Source organism: Gavia stellata, chromosome 13 (genome assembly GCF_030936135.1).
Source record: "Gavia stellata isolate bGavSte3 chromosome 13, bGavSte3.hap2, whole genome shotgun sequence".
Taxonomy (NCBI): domain Eukaryota; kingdom Metazoa; phylum Chordata; class Aves; order Gaviiformes; family Gaviidae; genus Gavia; species Gavia stellata.
The window spans coordinates 21328081-21342689 of record NC_082606.1 but is presented as its reverse complement, the minus strand read 5'-3'; the positions used below and the strand labels follow the sequence as shown (position 1 = coordinate 21342689).

At 48.7% G+C, this 14609-nt stretch overlaps 1 protein-coding gene across 1 annotated transcript; it reads right to left on the bottom strand.

The window, feature by feature from the left end:
• Positions 1-207: 207 nt before the first annotated feature.
• ANKDD1A (ankyrin repeat and death domain containing 1A) lies at positions 208-13511 on the bottom strand. The gene is made up of 15 exons (XM_059824066.1): positions 13473-13511; positions 10974-11081; positions 10203-10297; positions 9499-9597; positions 8924-9036; positions 7973-8063; positions 7433-7531; positions 6194-6292; positions 5742-5840; positions 5397-5495; positions 4335-4433; positions 2854-2949; positions 1461-1662; positions 606-737; positions 208-342 (listed from the first exon to the last, which is right to left on the bottom strand). The coding sequence occupies exons 1-15, from the start codon at positions 13504-13506 to the stop codon at positions 281-283; spliced, it is 1527 nt and encodes a 508-aa protein (XP_059680049.1). The 5' UTR covers positions 13507-13511; the 3' UTR covers positions 208-280.
• Between the last annotated feature and the right edge of the window lie 1098 nt (positions 13512-14609).

The following is a 14609-nucleotide window of genomic DNA, read 5'->3' as shown; positions in this document are numbered from 1 at the left end:
AGAGTGTGGTATTTCCTGACACTCACAGTATGACAAGTGCAGCTTACTCACTGAACTTGTATTACAGTGCCCAGACCATACGCAACAGCCGATAGAAATCACCCCTCTGCGTAAAGAGACATTTCAGCCTGTTAGCATTTGCTGATCCCTTTGTTGTTTCAGCCCAAGAAGGAAGCAGTAGTGATGACAAGAAGCCCTTAAGTCACAGGTGCCTTTGATCCGTAGCAGAGCAGGTGTTCCTCCTACATCAGTGGAAGGAACCACTGGTGCCCTCCTGCTGTTACATTGCTATGCACTTCCGCGGAGAGGCAGAGTCTGCGTTTGCTTTTTTCCGAATGCTTTCTGTAAAAAAAAAAAACAAACAAACAAAAAAAAACAAACAAAAAAAACCCAACAACAATGTTCTGCTGTGCAGAAAGTATAAAGCCCTGGCAGGATGTGTTAATTTACCAAAATAAAAGGAAGACAAAGAAATTATGTGTAATGGTAGCAAGAGGGCAGGGTGGCTTCCAGCTTCACTGTAGTTTTCCTCTGTGTATGTTGTATAACCACAGAATTCAGGTAGTGCTCACTGTGCGTTATTTGAAGGAAGACAAAAGTATTACCTGCTAAATCTCTTCTTCCGATCCCCACAAGGCCTTCGTACAGTCCCTTGATTGGATTTTCTCCTGCCGTGATCACGCCATGGAGCCAGATAAGCAACATTCTGTGGCCATGCTCCCTGTAGCTTTTTGTGCCTGGCAAGATCAAACTACAACTGAAATCCTGCACTTAGAGCGCACGGCCCTGACTGGAGCGGATTTCTGAATTGGTGGGTTTGGACACCCCTCCCTCCTCTTTGGATTTTACTAGCAGGCTCTAAAATACAGTTTAGCTTAATTCCTAGTGGTGGTGGGATTGCTAGATTAACGTTAAGTTTAATGGAGTGGGCCATCAATGAGCTTGGGCTCGTCAGACAACCCTTCATGTGACAATGCAGAATTTCTGCCTTCAGAGCACAGCTTAGCCCCTTGCTTTGTGTAAACTACAGCAGTCCTTACAGTAACTGAACCAGCAGTGACCTGTTTCTGAAACTCAGAACCTGCTTCTGCTAACATATTTCTTAAATTCTAAATGGGCCTTCACGGCCTCCTTGGTTCAGCTCCTTAAAAGAAAAAAATAAAACCAAGTTTCTTCTGTCCTATAGAACAAGAATTGTAGCAAGAACTTGCAGGTCTGGCAAGTGCCTCGGAAGGAGTGAGCAATGGACCACTAACCCCCCTGCTTGTGTGCTTTACTCCTAGACAAATTCCAGTGTGTAGGTCACTCCACATTCATTAAAACCAGGATTTTTAACTTAATCTTTTGGTTGTTTCAAATAAGCCAGCTGGCTTTCTTCCTGCCTTGCTATTACTGCAGACTTATCTCCTAGAAACACAGTCCCAGTGAAGGAAGGAAAATACCTGGGCAGTGTTTTATACCTGTCCATTGTTGCTCAATGGCCCTAATGTGGGCATCGGTGAATTTCCAGTAACGTGCCAGCTTCTTCCATTCACCAGGTTTGAGGTACTTAGTAGCTAATCTCCACATTACCGAGCGAATGTGCTGCGTTTCCAGCCTGTGATCTTGCTTAAAGGTCAAGTGCTTTGCCACCCAGGAGTCAGAGTCGCTGTTCAGATTGTCCTGCCAAGCCAGAACAGGGGTTTCAGCTGGGATGCTGCAGATGTACCTCTCATACTGCAGCCTCCCACATCCTCAGCTCTGCAGGTTGCTGTGAGTTCATTCTGGCACAGCACATTTTTTTTATTCTCTTTATTCTCTTGTTTCACTCAGTTCTAATCGTGCATGTTAGCAAACGCTGTTAATAGCAGTTTTGCTGTGGAAGCTCATGCAGATCAGTTTGCATTTCTACAGTGCCTTTTATCTGGGGCTTGTATGCAGAATCATTTAATTAAATCTCCTTGCTCCCCTGCAACACAGGCACGTGGTCACCTCCTTTACATACCAGACTGCGAAGGGGCTAAATGATTTTCCCTAGGGCTGCGCAGGAACCCCGTGCAAGGGCCTGATACACACAGCATTACTCCTGATGCGGCACCTGAGCCACAGGCATATGCCCTCCTTTCCTTCCTTTTCTCTCCATGCTAAAGCACTGTCTTTCCTGGTATGGGAGGATGCCCGAAGTCTTACAAAGATGCAGGGGATGTGGTGGTTGGCCATACTTTCAGCACGCCCTCTGCTCAGATTGGTTTGGGCACAGGCTTAGGGGAGGCAGGGTTTCAGATGGGGGACTGGGGCTGAGCAGCTGCGCCTTGTGCATGGGGCTGTGGGAGGACAGAGACTGCTGGGCCACACTGGGAAACACACGAGGAACAGCCCCAACTGCGGGGAGGTTTGAGAGTGAAGTCAGTTGTATGACTCCAACAAGAACTGATCACTCTCCTGGCAAGAGGTGTCGCCTTTCCACCGCTGAAAAACTCCCCAGGTCCCATTTGGTGACCTCAGGCCAAGCATTTTCCTGCTCAGTGCTTCAGTTTCTCCTTCGGGGAAAAGGAACTCATGCTACTCCACTCCCTTCTACAGGGCTTTGGGAACAGCTGCCAAAGAATCTTTGAAAACCCCTGTTCCTTTCAGCACAGGCTGGGGTTTTTAACAACAGAGGCTTCTCTAAATAAGGGAAGCCATACGTAGATGTTGTTGGCATGGTGAGGACTTTTGTTTTTCTTAAGTGAGGTGACGAAAGTAGAGGTCAGGCTGTCACAAGATGTCCTATATTTCTTTTCCTTTTGACAGCTGGTAATGTGGAGTCTTAATGGAGAGGATAAAGCTACACCTGCGCTAGAAAGCTCAGGGGATGGTGTGTAAGCTGCTCACCTTTTCCCATTTGTAAAACCGATCGGCTTTGATAATCATGTCCGCCAAGTTGATGTGATTGCCTCGGGCGGCGACATCCAGAGATGTTTTCCCTTGCTGAAATCAGAAGGGAAACAATGAGCTGGAAAAGACGTTGCATGCTGCCGAAGTACAATCTCCATGCCCACCTGGCAGTCTGTAGCAGCAGGCAGTACGGCCTATTGAGCAATGCACCCAGCTGGGATGAAGGACGCCTATTCTCCACCTGTAAACACCTCAGACGTGAGCTACCTTCAAGCCACTGCGTGCATGGCATGAGGAGTCATTTTCTAGGCTGTGCAGCATCTCCTCTCTTGCCACAGGGGATCTGCCCGTTTGGCAGCAGCAGTTGGGAACACATTCCGTAACCCACAGCGGATGGCAGGGTGCTTTCAGGCTCCCAGCAACATGGGTGTGGCCGTCGAAGGACCAGCTCAGCACTACAATCCAAGGCATTTTATAGCCTTTTGCACAGCAGGTTTGCTGACACATGAAACTGAAGTGATCTACACAAACTCGTTAATTTTATAGGCTCCACATACGCATGATTAGAAAGAGTGTCCTAGGAGAAGCATAGGCTGACGGGACTATGAAAATGTAACTACGCTCCTTATATGAACATCATTTTGGATTGGGCAGGAGGGATTTGAATTTATATCTAAAAGCGTATAGCAGAAAGAAAAAAGATTTGACAGTTGTGTGAAGGAAAGCGAGCCAGCCCAGCCATCAGGCATGCCAGTGAGAATGGTTCTAGCCTCAGATGTGAGCAGAAACCCAATTTCACACAGAAAAGTGCGAATGCGTGCCCTGCGCTGAGTCTCACTGCGGTTCCACAGACGGCTGGAAGGTGGCAAACATTCACTGCAGCTGAAGGCCCTTTCAGCCAGGTGGCTTCGAGTCTGTATGTGCTTTAACCCGCCGTGAATGGCAGACACTATTTTCATCTCTGCCCAAGGCCCCTTCAGCATTTTCTGGGCACATACCATGCTTTCAGGCTGCACACAATTTACCTGATTTCTCTAGAATTCCTTTTTATTGATTTAATTAGAGGGCAAAAGCCCTGGACACCAGTGCCCGATCTATACCAACCAGATACTTTTAACCTATTGAAATATGTGTGCTGTAATTCTTGAGGTATATTATTTATCATTATTTGAGAAGATCTTTGATATTAACGTGCATGATAGCACAAGAAGAAGGAACTAGAACAACCCTGAGAAGAAAAAGTTTGCTCATCATTGTGTGAACTGTTGTCTACCTTCCTAAGAACCAGTCACTTCTTTCCTGGAAAACACATCAAAATAACCTACTCAGTAGTGTTTCAAGGCCTTATCCCTGGAAATAGCCAGATTTTAATATTCTCACTAGCCTTCCTTGAAAATTATGAAAAACAATGGCAAAGACCATCCATATTTTCCTTCCATTACCCCCGCAGAATGTATTCAACCCATGGAGACATTTACCTTGTCTGTTAGCTTCAGATTAACTCCTGCAATGAGAATCATCTCAGCAATGTCCTGCCTGCCATGCTCCGCAGCGATGTGGAGTGAGGTCTGCTGCCTCTGCAGAAGGAGGGTGAAAGGACTAAATTTTGGAGAAGGACAAGTGTGGGGCTGGAAGGGTAGGACAAAACAATACCAGGAGGAAGCGCTGCAAGAACGCCGTCAGCTCTGCCCTCCTCTCCCCTCTGTCCCTTTTTAAACTGAGGGCCAAACACCCTTCTACCTCAAACTGGAGTTGGGTTCCTCAGGCTGAGCAGAACTGGTCTGTCCCTGTTCCAGCAGCAGCACTGGGAAGCCTCCCTAATAACATTTCAGTCTAAAGAAGGAACCTCTTCAGTTCCATAAAGCTCCCTGGGGTCACTTATAGGAATATATTATTTCCTGTTATTTAAACAATTTCTGTAGGCAGATGATGTGGCCAAGGGAGGAAAGCACCTGTATCTATTCTTTGTTCCTGGGACACAGGACCAGGTTAATGTGTATGCACTGTAAACTGTATGCACCTTGGGACTGTTTAATGGGAACAACTAAAATCAAACACAAAATGTGGCAATTTTATGGTGTCATGAGGAGAGGACATCACCACAAGGACGAATATTAACCGAAATGTTACAAAGCAGTTACACATTTGTTAGCAAAGCCCCCTCATTCACAAAATTACAATTTGGTGAGACAATCAGCTACCTCCAGGCTTGCCTCCCATTCTCATCGCCCAAGCATTTTACAGAATATCTTCCAGGCTGAAACTTCTCCCCCTTGCTTCCAGCAGGGAGAAGAGTCTGACTATGCAATGCCTCTGCTCACAGGTCCCAGGGACACGGCACAACCCTGGTGTTGAATGCCGTCAAGCAATTACCTCACTGCAACGCTCAGAATCATTTCACAGGTTTCATGTTTCCTAACTTGCACTTCCAGGTTTTCCCCATTTTAAAGCACTCTTTAATCCTGTCCCCAAGGTGATCAAATCCCCCATGAAACTGCTTCACATTTCAAAGACACAAAGAGCAGGAGCTGCAGTCTTACATTATCTGGAATGTCAAGGTCACACTCCGCATTGATGAAGAGCTTCACCATGGCTGGGAAGTTCTGCAGTACCGCAATGTGTGTCGCTGACGCGTTTTGCTGTGGAAAGAAGACCCTGCGCTTAGGAAAAGCTTCGCTTATGGCACTGAAAGGACCATGCAGTGCCCAGCATGTCTTGGAATAAGACAGCTGCCAGCCTGGACTGGGGGCGGACTGGTGATACTGCCCCATAAGCACAGACCCCACAGCAGCACTGGTCCTTGCAGAGTTGTTTTGTGCTCTCGAACAGCTCCACAAACTGGCTTTGCCTTCTTGTAAGTGATGAGAGCATTGAGCAGGACTTACATGATTAACAGCATCTGTGTGGATTCCTGCGTCCATGAGGATCCTGGCTATCTCCTCATAGCCATGCAGTGCTGCGTAATGAAGGCAGTTCATCTTCTTCTGAAAGAGGCACATCAGAAGAGATGGGTATTAGTCAGGGCTTCTTCTCAGAGGCTGCAGTTCCTACAGACTAGCCACAGAGATCTCCCTGCTTCCCTCTTGCAAGAGCCCCGCGCCCCCGTACTGACAAATTCATAAAGATTGTCTCCACAGCCAAACCGGTCCTAGGGAGCTTCACCCGCCTCTTTGTACAAAGCCAAGTGTACCCTCCTCTGGACTCCCTGTGCTATTTCTGAAGTGCTGGGCTCCAGATGGCCTCACCCAATAATGGGTGCCTTCCCCAGGAGGCCACAGGTCTGGGCAAAAATCCACAAAGTAGTGTCTGGAAATGGAATCACCTCCACGGAGCTTACCTGGGTTTGAGCATTGACATCGGCACCTGCTTCCAAGAGCAGCTTCACACAGTGGCTGTGACCCCCCTCAGCAGCCAGGTGCAGAGCTGTAAGTCCTTCCTGGACAAGGCAAAAAAGGAGACAAGCAGCATTTCTGTAGACAAGGCCAAGACAGAGCAGCGGAACAAACAAGACTCTACCCCGTCTTCTGAATCCATGACATATTAAAATACCAATTCTGAGGGCCAGGGTGATTGTTAGGAAAATAAAGTACAAAATTATCTGTCACTGACATATCAGAGTACTGCTCTATCCTTATGCCACCGGAAACAGCTGGCCCATGGGCCACAAGACAGACATCGTGTTCACCATCTTTTCTGCCCTTAAGCCCAATAGCAAACAAAAAAGGATTTCACGTGGACAATGAAGACAAACCATTTTCCTAGAGTAGCCCAAAAACAGCCACAGGTAGAACTGGAAGCCTGTGGCCCTCAGCCACTGATTCTCCCTTCTGAGGGCTGCAACTCATTTCTTTACAAGAAACAAGCAGAATTCCTAAGTAAGTGATTCAATCTGGTTTTATTATTGCTCTCCGCACAAAGGGCAGCTCGTCTAGGGGAAGACAAATGCTACCAGAGTTACCGCAGAAGGTGGTTTCCCTTTTCTTTCAGATCTTAATCACAATCCAATACACTTTTCAAAGACAGTAACCAAATAAGACTAAAAAAATTGCTGATAAACTTAATTGGGATTGTGCCCTGGAATAAATAACAGCGTTACTAAGTCAATATTTGCTATCTAAATCATTAACTATGTTCCAGCCACATAATTTTCCAAAGCAGGTCTGTCAAAGAGAGATCTCAAACAGAAGGTCCATATGTTCAGTGACTAAGTCAATACTATAAAGCATAGTGAAGTTTAGTTTAAAACACACTCAATAACCATTTAGGGACTTGAATGTACAAGGGTCAGGGAGAAAAAGGGAGATTAAATGGAGTGATAAGGCAGGTCAGCAGATACAGCAGGAAGAAAAGGCAACACTTTAGAATTGGATATTGGTCCAAGAAGGATGTTGCCTTTCACTGATACTCTGCAAGTGTGACCTGCATTTACACACGTACACTTGAGATAAAATCAGCTATTTTCTAAACCTCTCCTGTCAATACTGACTATTCAGCCTGATGACTGTGGCAGGAGAATATTTCTAGGAAGGGAAAGGGTGAAACTGATGTGGTTTTCACTTCATTTAAATGTACTTACTAAGTTCTTTTCATCAAGGTCCACTCCAACATCTATAATCTTCTGCAGCACAGAGAGGTGTCCATTTTTAGCAGCTAAATGCAATGCTGTATTTTCTTCCTGAAAGTAAGCATCACTTTCATACATATATGTATCACAGGACTGAGCATTCATACACCACAACTTTGAACAGAGTATATCCAGCGTGACTGAAAAGGAGGTTGTAACCAGCAGCACGAGTCTGAAACAGTCTTCTACCAGGTGCAGCAGGGAGGGAAGAAACCCAGCTACCTTAAACTGGAGCACGGTCCACCAGGTGTGTATCCTGTATGCTGTATTGCTGTGTATCCTGTCTGAGAAGTCCTTGAGAGAAATCCAACATGGACTGAGGTGCAAATGGTTTGCAGCTGGGTAGGGAAGAAAAGCCCTGACATACCACAACCATAGTTACAACTGCTGACAACTTGCCTGCATGAGCTTCATGTGGCATCCTGTTCCCTGATTTTCACATCCTCTAATCCTTGGACTTTACCTCCCTTGTGTATGGTTTTATGCTCATACCTTGTCTTTGGCACTGTGAGAACAACCCAGTCGAATTAGGAACTCCACCACCTCCAGCTGGCCATACTCTGCAGCCAGGTGAAACGCTGTCCTGTCCATCTTTGAAAGGAAACAGAAAGAAATACAGTCCAAGAAAGGCTCAGAAAGCCCAAGATTAGAGCATCTGCTGCAAGCAATATAATAATGCCTTGGGCCACAGGGGGAAAAAGTGCTGCACTTCAAAAATAGTTACCTTTTATTCTGCTGTTAATTTTTATTCTGCTTTACATTTGGGATGACCCTAACAAAACAAATTGAACAGAACTACCCGTTGGGGCTAACAACTCCAAGCACTTTGGTCTTGCCAAACACTGGAAAATAGATCTTTTCAGTGTTTATTTCATATAAATAGTTTACTAAAAGCAACTAAGGATAAAAAAAAGGAATCAATATATGAGACCACAGTTATTGAATGAGTCAGAACCCTTTTTGGGGAAAGGGGTAAAGGCAGATCTCTTGTTGCCTCATTTAACTCCCAAGCATCAGAGTGGGGATCACTCTAGGAACCATGAAGGCCAGGGAGTAGAAAAGAGTGTGCACCAGCTCCTGTGTGCTCCTACACTGTCTTCAGGAACAGATCAGCTAATGCTGGAACATGCTGGGAGAGGGTTACCCTTGGTTATTGCTTACCTACAATACACCCTGGAGCTGCACAAGAGAAGGACACTGGAATTCCTGAATTCATTCTGCAAAAGGCTACATTGGGAAGCCTTGCCTGCCAAAGCTTGATCAGAGCCAGATTCCTCATCATCCCTAAGCCTTCCTCCACAGGAGGGCCAGAGCCTGAGTGGGAAACCCTTGATTCTCCAGGAGTAGCATCTGACTCTGAGTCTCTTTCCAAGACCAAGGGCAACATTCCTGCTAAACTCAGCAGAGCAAGATCACACCTCATGAAACAAAGCAGTGAAGAGCCTTCCTACCTTGTCTGTCTTATCCACACACATGTCCTCCAGGTCCTCCATGATGAACTCCATCACTTGGATGTGTCCCCTCTGAGCTGCACAGTGGAGCAGGTTCCTGCCATTCTGGAGAGAAGATAAAGGACTATTCATTTAACAAGTCCAAGACTGCAGTACAGGCTCTTTTAACAACCTGTTCCTGTTAGCAAAGACCCATTCCACACCTCCCTGCACCTCTAGGGATAAACTAGCTTGTGCTGCAGACAGCAAGTTATGACTGAAGTATTAATGCTACTTTTCCCAACCAAGGTCTATTTTAAAATACATGGACTGCTGATTCACTAAACTCATTTCCCATTTCTGTAACACCTTCGACATCACCACTGCACAAATGTGAGCTGAGAAAGCCGTGTGTATCTCTATAGCTACAATTATTACAGCTGTTTTAGGAATAAGGCAGAAGTGCAGATGGCAATCCCCATAGCAGATGCTGTCACACACGATTACCTTATCTCACACGTAAGCCTCTCTCACCCCCCATCACTGTCTGGAGCCGCGTGATGGACCCATGTAGGGAGACCCTCTCACCCTATTGACACAGTTAATCTTGGCCCCAGCATTGACGAGGATCTGCAGGACGTGGAGGTGGCCAAACCAGGCAGACAGGAGAAGCGCATTCATTCCAAACTGGGCAAAAGAGAAGAGAGATACTTACAGCTAAACTGCAGCTACCACCATCCCCACCCTGGAGGGAAGCTGTTCCTCTAGCTTCATGAAGTTTCCCAAATATTTTTGTTTCTCTCTGGGTTTTTTTTAGCCCCACTTTGTCCAATTACTATTATTCCTGCCACAGATGGTCGCAGCAGCTGAGCAGAGACCTGCCTCTTGACTACCACTACCTAGTCAATGGTGCGGATTAGCCTGGCTGTTATGGGGAAGAGAGAACTCACTTGTCTTCCTACAAGCCCTAACACCACCACCAGAAGAAGCCAAGCATCCCCATACTCTACAGAAAGCCTCACAGATTCTACTGGCCTACTTCCCAATCACTGTGCATGCAAGGAAAAGGCCAAAAGACAGAGCACAGACACATCTGAAAACAAGGCTTGCTCCAGAAAGGCACTGCACCTGCCTCAGCAGGAAGGCCGCAGATTCCCAAGCGCTGCAATGCCTTGTGCCACCCACCCAGGGCTAAGGTGAAGTCTGTAACTGCTGGCCCAGCACCCAATCCCCAGCACTCCCCCAGCACAGAACACATTTGCAGGACATGCAAGGAAGATTCGCCTTCGTACACTGTCTTCATCATCCACCGGGACATCGTGATCCAGGAGCAGTCGCACAGCATCCACATTCCCTGCTCCCGTGGCCCAGTGCAGGGCAGTCCGCTCTGTCTGGACGGGAAGGAAGGAGAGAGGGAAGGCTGATGTATGCACAGTGTATGTGTATCCACCAGCCTTCCTGAAGGCCAAAATCTCCTTTGCCATCCACGGAGCCAGAATTTCTCACACTATGTAGGATTTTCTTTGGACATAGCCCTCTGTCTCTTTGCTCTCTTGTCAGGCAGATAGAGACCTCTGCTAGTCACCTTCTACTCAGAAACTGAAGTTCTAGACTATAACGACAGCACAGGATTGAGAAACATCACTGACCATGGATGGACAGATTGAAACAGTAGGAATGGGTGCAATCCTGTATTTCCAGGAACCTGCTGATTAACAAGGGGAGACCTGCACCAGGAACTGAGCCAGTCTCACAGCCTTGGCCTACAAAGATAGCAAAATCATAGCCTTTCATTGCAGCCGTGTGTATCTGGCACATGGGTTCCAAGGGGAACTATAAATTATCACCCTCCCTCAGTGCTTGCAACTTTACACCCAGGATGACAGTGCTGCGGCTTTCACTGTGTTGTGAAATTGCTCAGTTGCCACAGGCCCTATTTAGCACTGGGCGGTGTATTTTAAAGCTTTGACCAATTGAGCAGCTAATGAGAAGAGTAAAGGAGCTGCAGTTCTGAAACACACCCTCAGCACTTCCTGCAGCTTAGAAGTGGAAAAACCCAGGACTTACATTGTTTTTGGCTTTGATGTCAACGCCTCTCCTGATGAGCTCCTCCATCCTGGCCGTGTCATTACGCTTCGCCGCATCGTGGAACTCCTTCTCTGAATGAAGCACTGCAGCAGAGACAGAAGAGCAGGCGTTAAAACAGTGCTGGCAAGGAGCATGGAGCAGCATGCCCCAACAAACCTCCCCTTCATCTCACCAGCCCTGCTGTCTTCAAGGAAGGATGACTGCAGAAAAATTCTTACAGCAAGAATGCCAGCCTTACAGACTTCGGTGTGTTTGCTGGATTCGTCCTCTTCCACTATCTCCCCTTCCCTGAGTACCCCTGTGCCACATCAGTGCTCTTCCAGTCCTACCAGCTTCTCTTCTAATTCAGCATCTTCCTCTGCGTGGGCTTGCTCCAGCTGCAAAACTGTTTGATCCATTAGGCCCATGTCCTCTGGGCATCCTCCGAGGCCCAGAGCCGGTGTGAGGGCTTGGGCAGATGACCCAGACCCTTTCCTCCATCCCTCCACTTACATCCCGCTGCTCTACAAGAAGGCCTGTACACATGGTCCTGCTGTCCCCCTCCAGGCAGCCTGTATCAGCCAAGCAGCACAAAACTGCTAGCCTGGCCTTTGATTAGCCTTGCATCTCTTAATAGAACATGGCAGTTCTGGGCATAATTTACCACAACCAGCAGTATTTGTCCTGCACAGTTAGGCCCAATTTAAGGGTGTTTACTCTCCATGCTGGGCCTTGCCCCAGCAATCTTCTCCTTGATCGAACAAACCTTCCTGCCAATAAACAAGAGCAAGGCTTGTTGACTCTGGGCCTGACACAGCCCCACAGGGAGGCTCTCAAAGTTTTTGGCAAGGCTGGTGTCAGTCTTTGTTGGATTCAGCCTCTGCCCTAGTGCTTTTGGGGTATTGTTTCAAGAAGTGCTTGAGTCAGACCCTCAGCCTGTCACAGCCCACTGGAAAGCTGGCTCAGGTGCTCTGCTCTCTTCTGCGTTTCTATGATGTCAGGCTGCAGTTTGAGGGTAGCAGGGGCTCAACACAACTTCAGTTTGTATCAACTAGACACTAACCACATGCCATACAAGAGGCATCAAAACATATTACTGTCCCCGTTCCACCACACCGAGGAGATAAAAGACTTGCTGTCTAAATAGCACTACCCCATTCCTCTCTGGAGGGCACAGAAGGAAGGCACCCCTACTGTGGACTCTTAGGGCAGCAAAGGCATAACCTCATCCTCAAATTTCTGTTCCTCTTACCTTCAAACAAAAAACCTCTAGCTCAAGGAAAACATGAATAACACAAATCTTAATACCAGACAGGTTCATTCAAGAGTGTTGGACCTGCTGCTACAATGAAAGCAGTAGGATCTGGACACTGATTTCTGCAGGTACAGTATACTGAGACCCTGTTCTCATCTGGTCTGTTGTGTTAATGGGACTGCATTTCCACACCACATGGACCCTTCATTTGAGAGGAAATATCAGGAGAATTTGGGAAAAAACTGTGGAGTTTATGTTAATTATTAACACCAATGGCTGCACACATACTACCTCCTTGCAACTGCTTATCTCCGTTCAGTGGGGTAAACCCTATGTTTCAGCTAAGCAAATGTTGTTGCTCCTGCCCTCCAGGTGACAGAAATGTGTTCTTACATTTTACGATCACACAAAGCACCATTGTCAGGAGATGCCAAACCGCCCCTTGTCTTTTTATTCTTTCCTCTACCTGTGAAGATGCGGTAACAAACCTTGCATCGCTAAGGCTGTAGAAGCCACAATTTATTTATTTTCAGCAACACGTGGGAAACAATTTGATGGTCTGAGTTTCCTACTTAGTGTCCACACCATCGAAGCTAGCCTGGTAAATGTAAACGCACTCCTCATCAGGGCACGCACCTCTCCAACAGCAGCATTTCAGTAGATAGTTAGCAGTTTTCCTTCTCTTTTCAGCTCAGGTTCCGGGGTATTTCATACCTCATGGTACTGAATATTAATTCAGTTATCCCAAACAGCGTGGAAAACAATTTAAATTATATACCTCAGTGCAATGCACCAACTCACAGACAGTTTATTATGCAAGAGATTTAAAAAAGCAGCAAAGGAGACGAAAGGCATGCAAAGAAACGTGCTAAAACTGTCCGCTGGGCTCTACCTGAGGCTGCAGGACACAACGACAACCCAGGACGGCCGGTGACCGGTTGATAACGGGTGACAAAACGCCGAAGTGGGGGGTACTGGCATTATATGCAGCATCTTAGGGATACAGGATGGTTTGGGGAAGAGCAGTCTCGATTCCCGTGTAGGTTATACACCTGGTTTGTTTCTGAATGGATTTTTATACGTCTTGACGTTCTTTAAAGCATCTCGGCCCTGCCCCACAGCCCCCCCTGGGCCCGGGGGAAGCCGGGGCCGCGCCCGCCCGCTCCCACCACACGAATCCCCCCTCACGGCGCGGCGCCCCCCGCCCCGCTGGGGCAGCCCCCGCCTCGCCCCCACTCACGGGTGTCGCCTTCCGACGCCAGGTCGTCCTCCATGCCGCGGCCCGCCGGCCCCGCCGGCCCGCCGCCGCCTCAGGGCGCGCTGACAGGCGCGTCCCCGCCGCCGCCTCAGGGCGCGCTGACAGGCGCGTCCCCGCCGCTGCCTCAGGGCGGGCTGACAGGCGCGTCCCCGCCGCTGCCTCAGGCGGGCTGGCAGGCGTGGTCCCGCCGCCTCACGGGCGCGCTGACAGGCGCGTCCCCGCCGCTGCCTCAGGGCGGGCTGACAGGCGCGTCCCCGCCACCTCAGGGCGCGCTGACAGGCGCGTCCCCGCCACCTCAGGGCGGGCTGACAGGCGCGTCCCCGCCACCTCAGGGCGCGCTGACAGGCGCGTCCCCGCCACCTCAGGGCGGGCTGACAGGCGCGTCCCCGCCGCCTCAGGGCGGGCTGACAGGCGCGTCCCCGCCACCTCAGGGCGGGCTGACAGGCGCGTCCCCGCCGCCTGACGGGCGGGCTGACAGGCGCGTCCCCGCCGCCTCAGGGCGGGCTGACAGGCGCGGTCCCGCCGCCTCAGGGCGGGCTGACAGGCGCGTCCCCGCCGCCTGACGGGCGGGCTGCCTACAGCCACCCCGGCGACGCAGAGCGCCTCTTTAACTGTTATTTAAAGGAAAATAAAATAAAATAAATCCTCTTTCCGAGAAACACGTTGTTTTCGGGCCGTTGTGGGGTGACTTGAGGAGAAAAATACAGCTACCGCCATTTCGGTCAGGGGGCTGCACGCCTGTTACCTAGGCTGGTGCCACCCTTTACCTCAGCGTGGCTCGGCTCAGCGCTGCTACTTCGAGGCTGTGGGTGGTTTAATCCTATTTCCAAACCGATTTGTGAGGAGAGGGATTTCTGTTCTGTGGGAAATATGGGGTGGGTTGTTGGAGTTTTTTCCCTGAAAGCAGGGTTCAGGGTTTGGTGTCTCCAGGGGATGAGGTGCTCTCATCTACCGCACGGCCGGGGCACAAGAGTGGGTGCAGGAGGGGGTTAAAAGCACTCTTCACTCAGAGTTTTAGTTAATTCTCCTGTTCCAGCATTTGGGTCTGGTTTTGTCTTTTATTTTCTTTTTGATAGCATGAGGAGGAAGGAAATAGGCAGTGGCTCAGCTGAGGTTGGG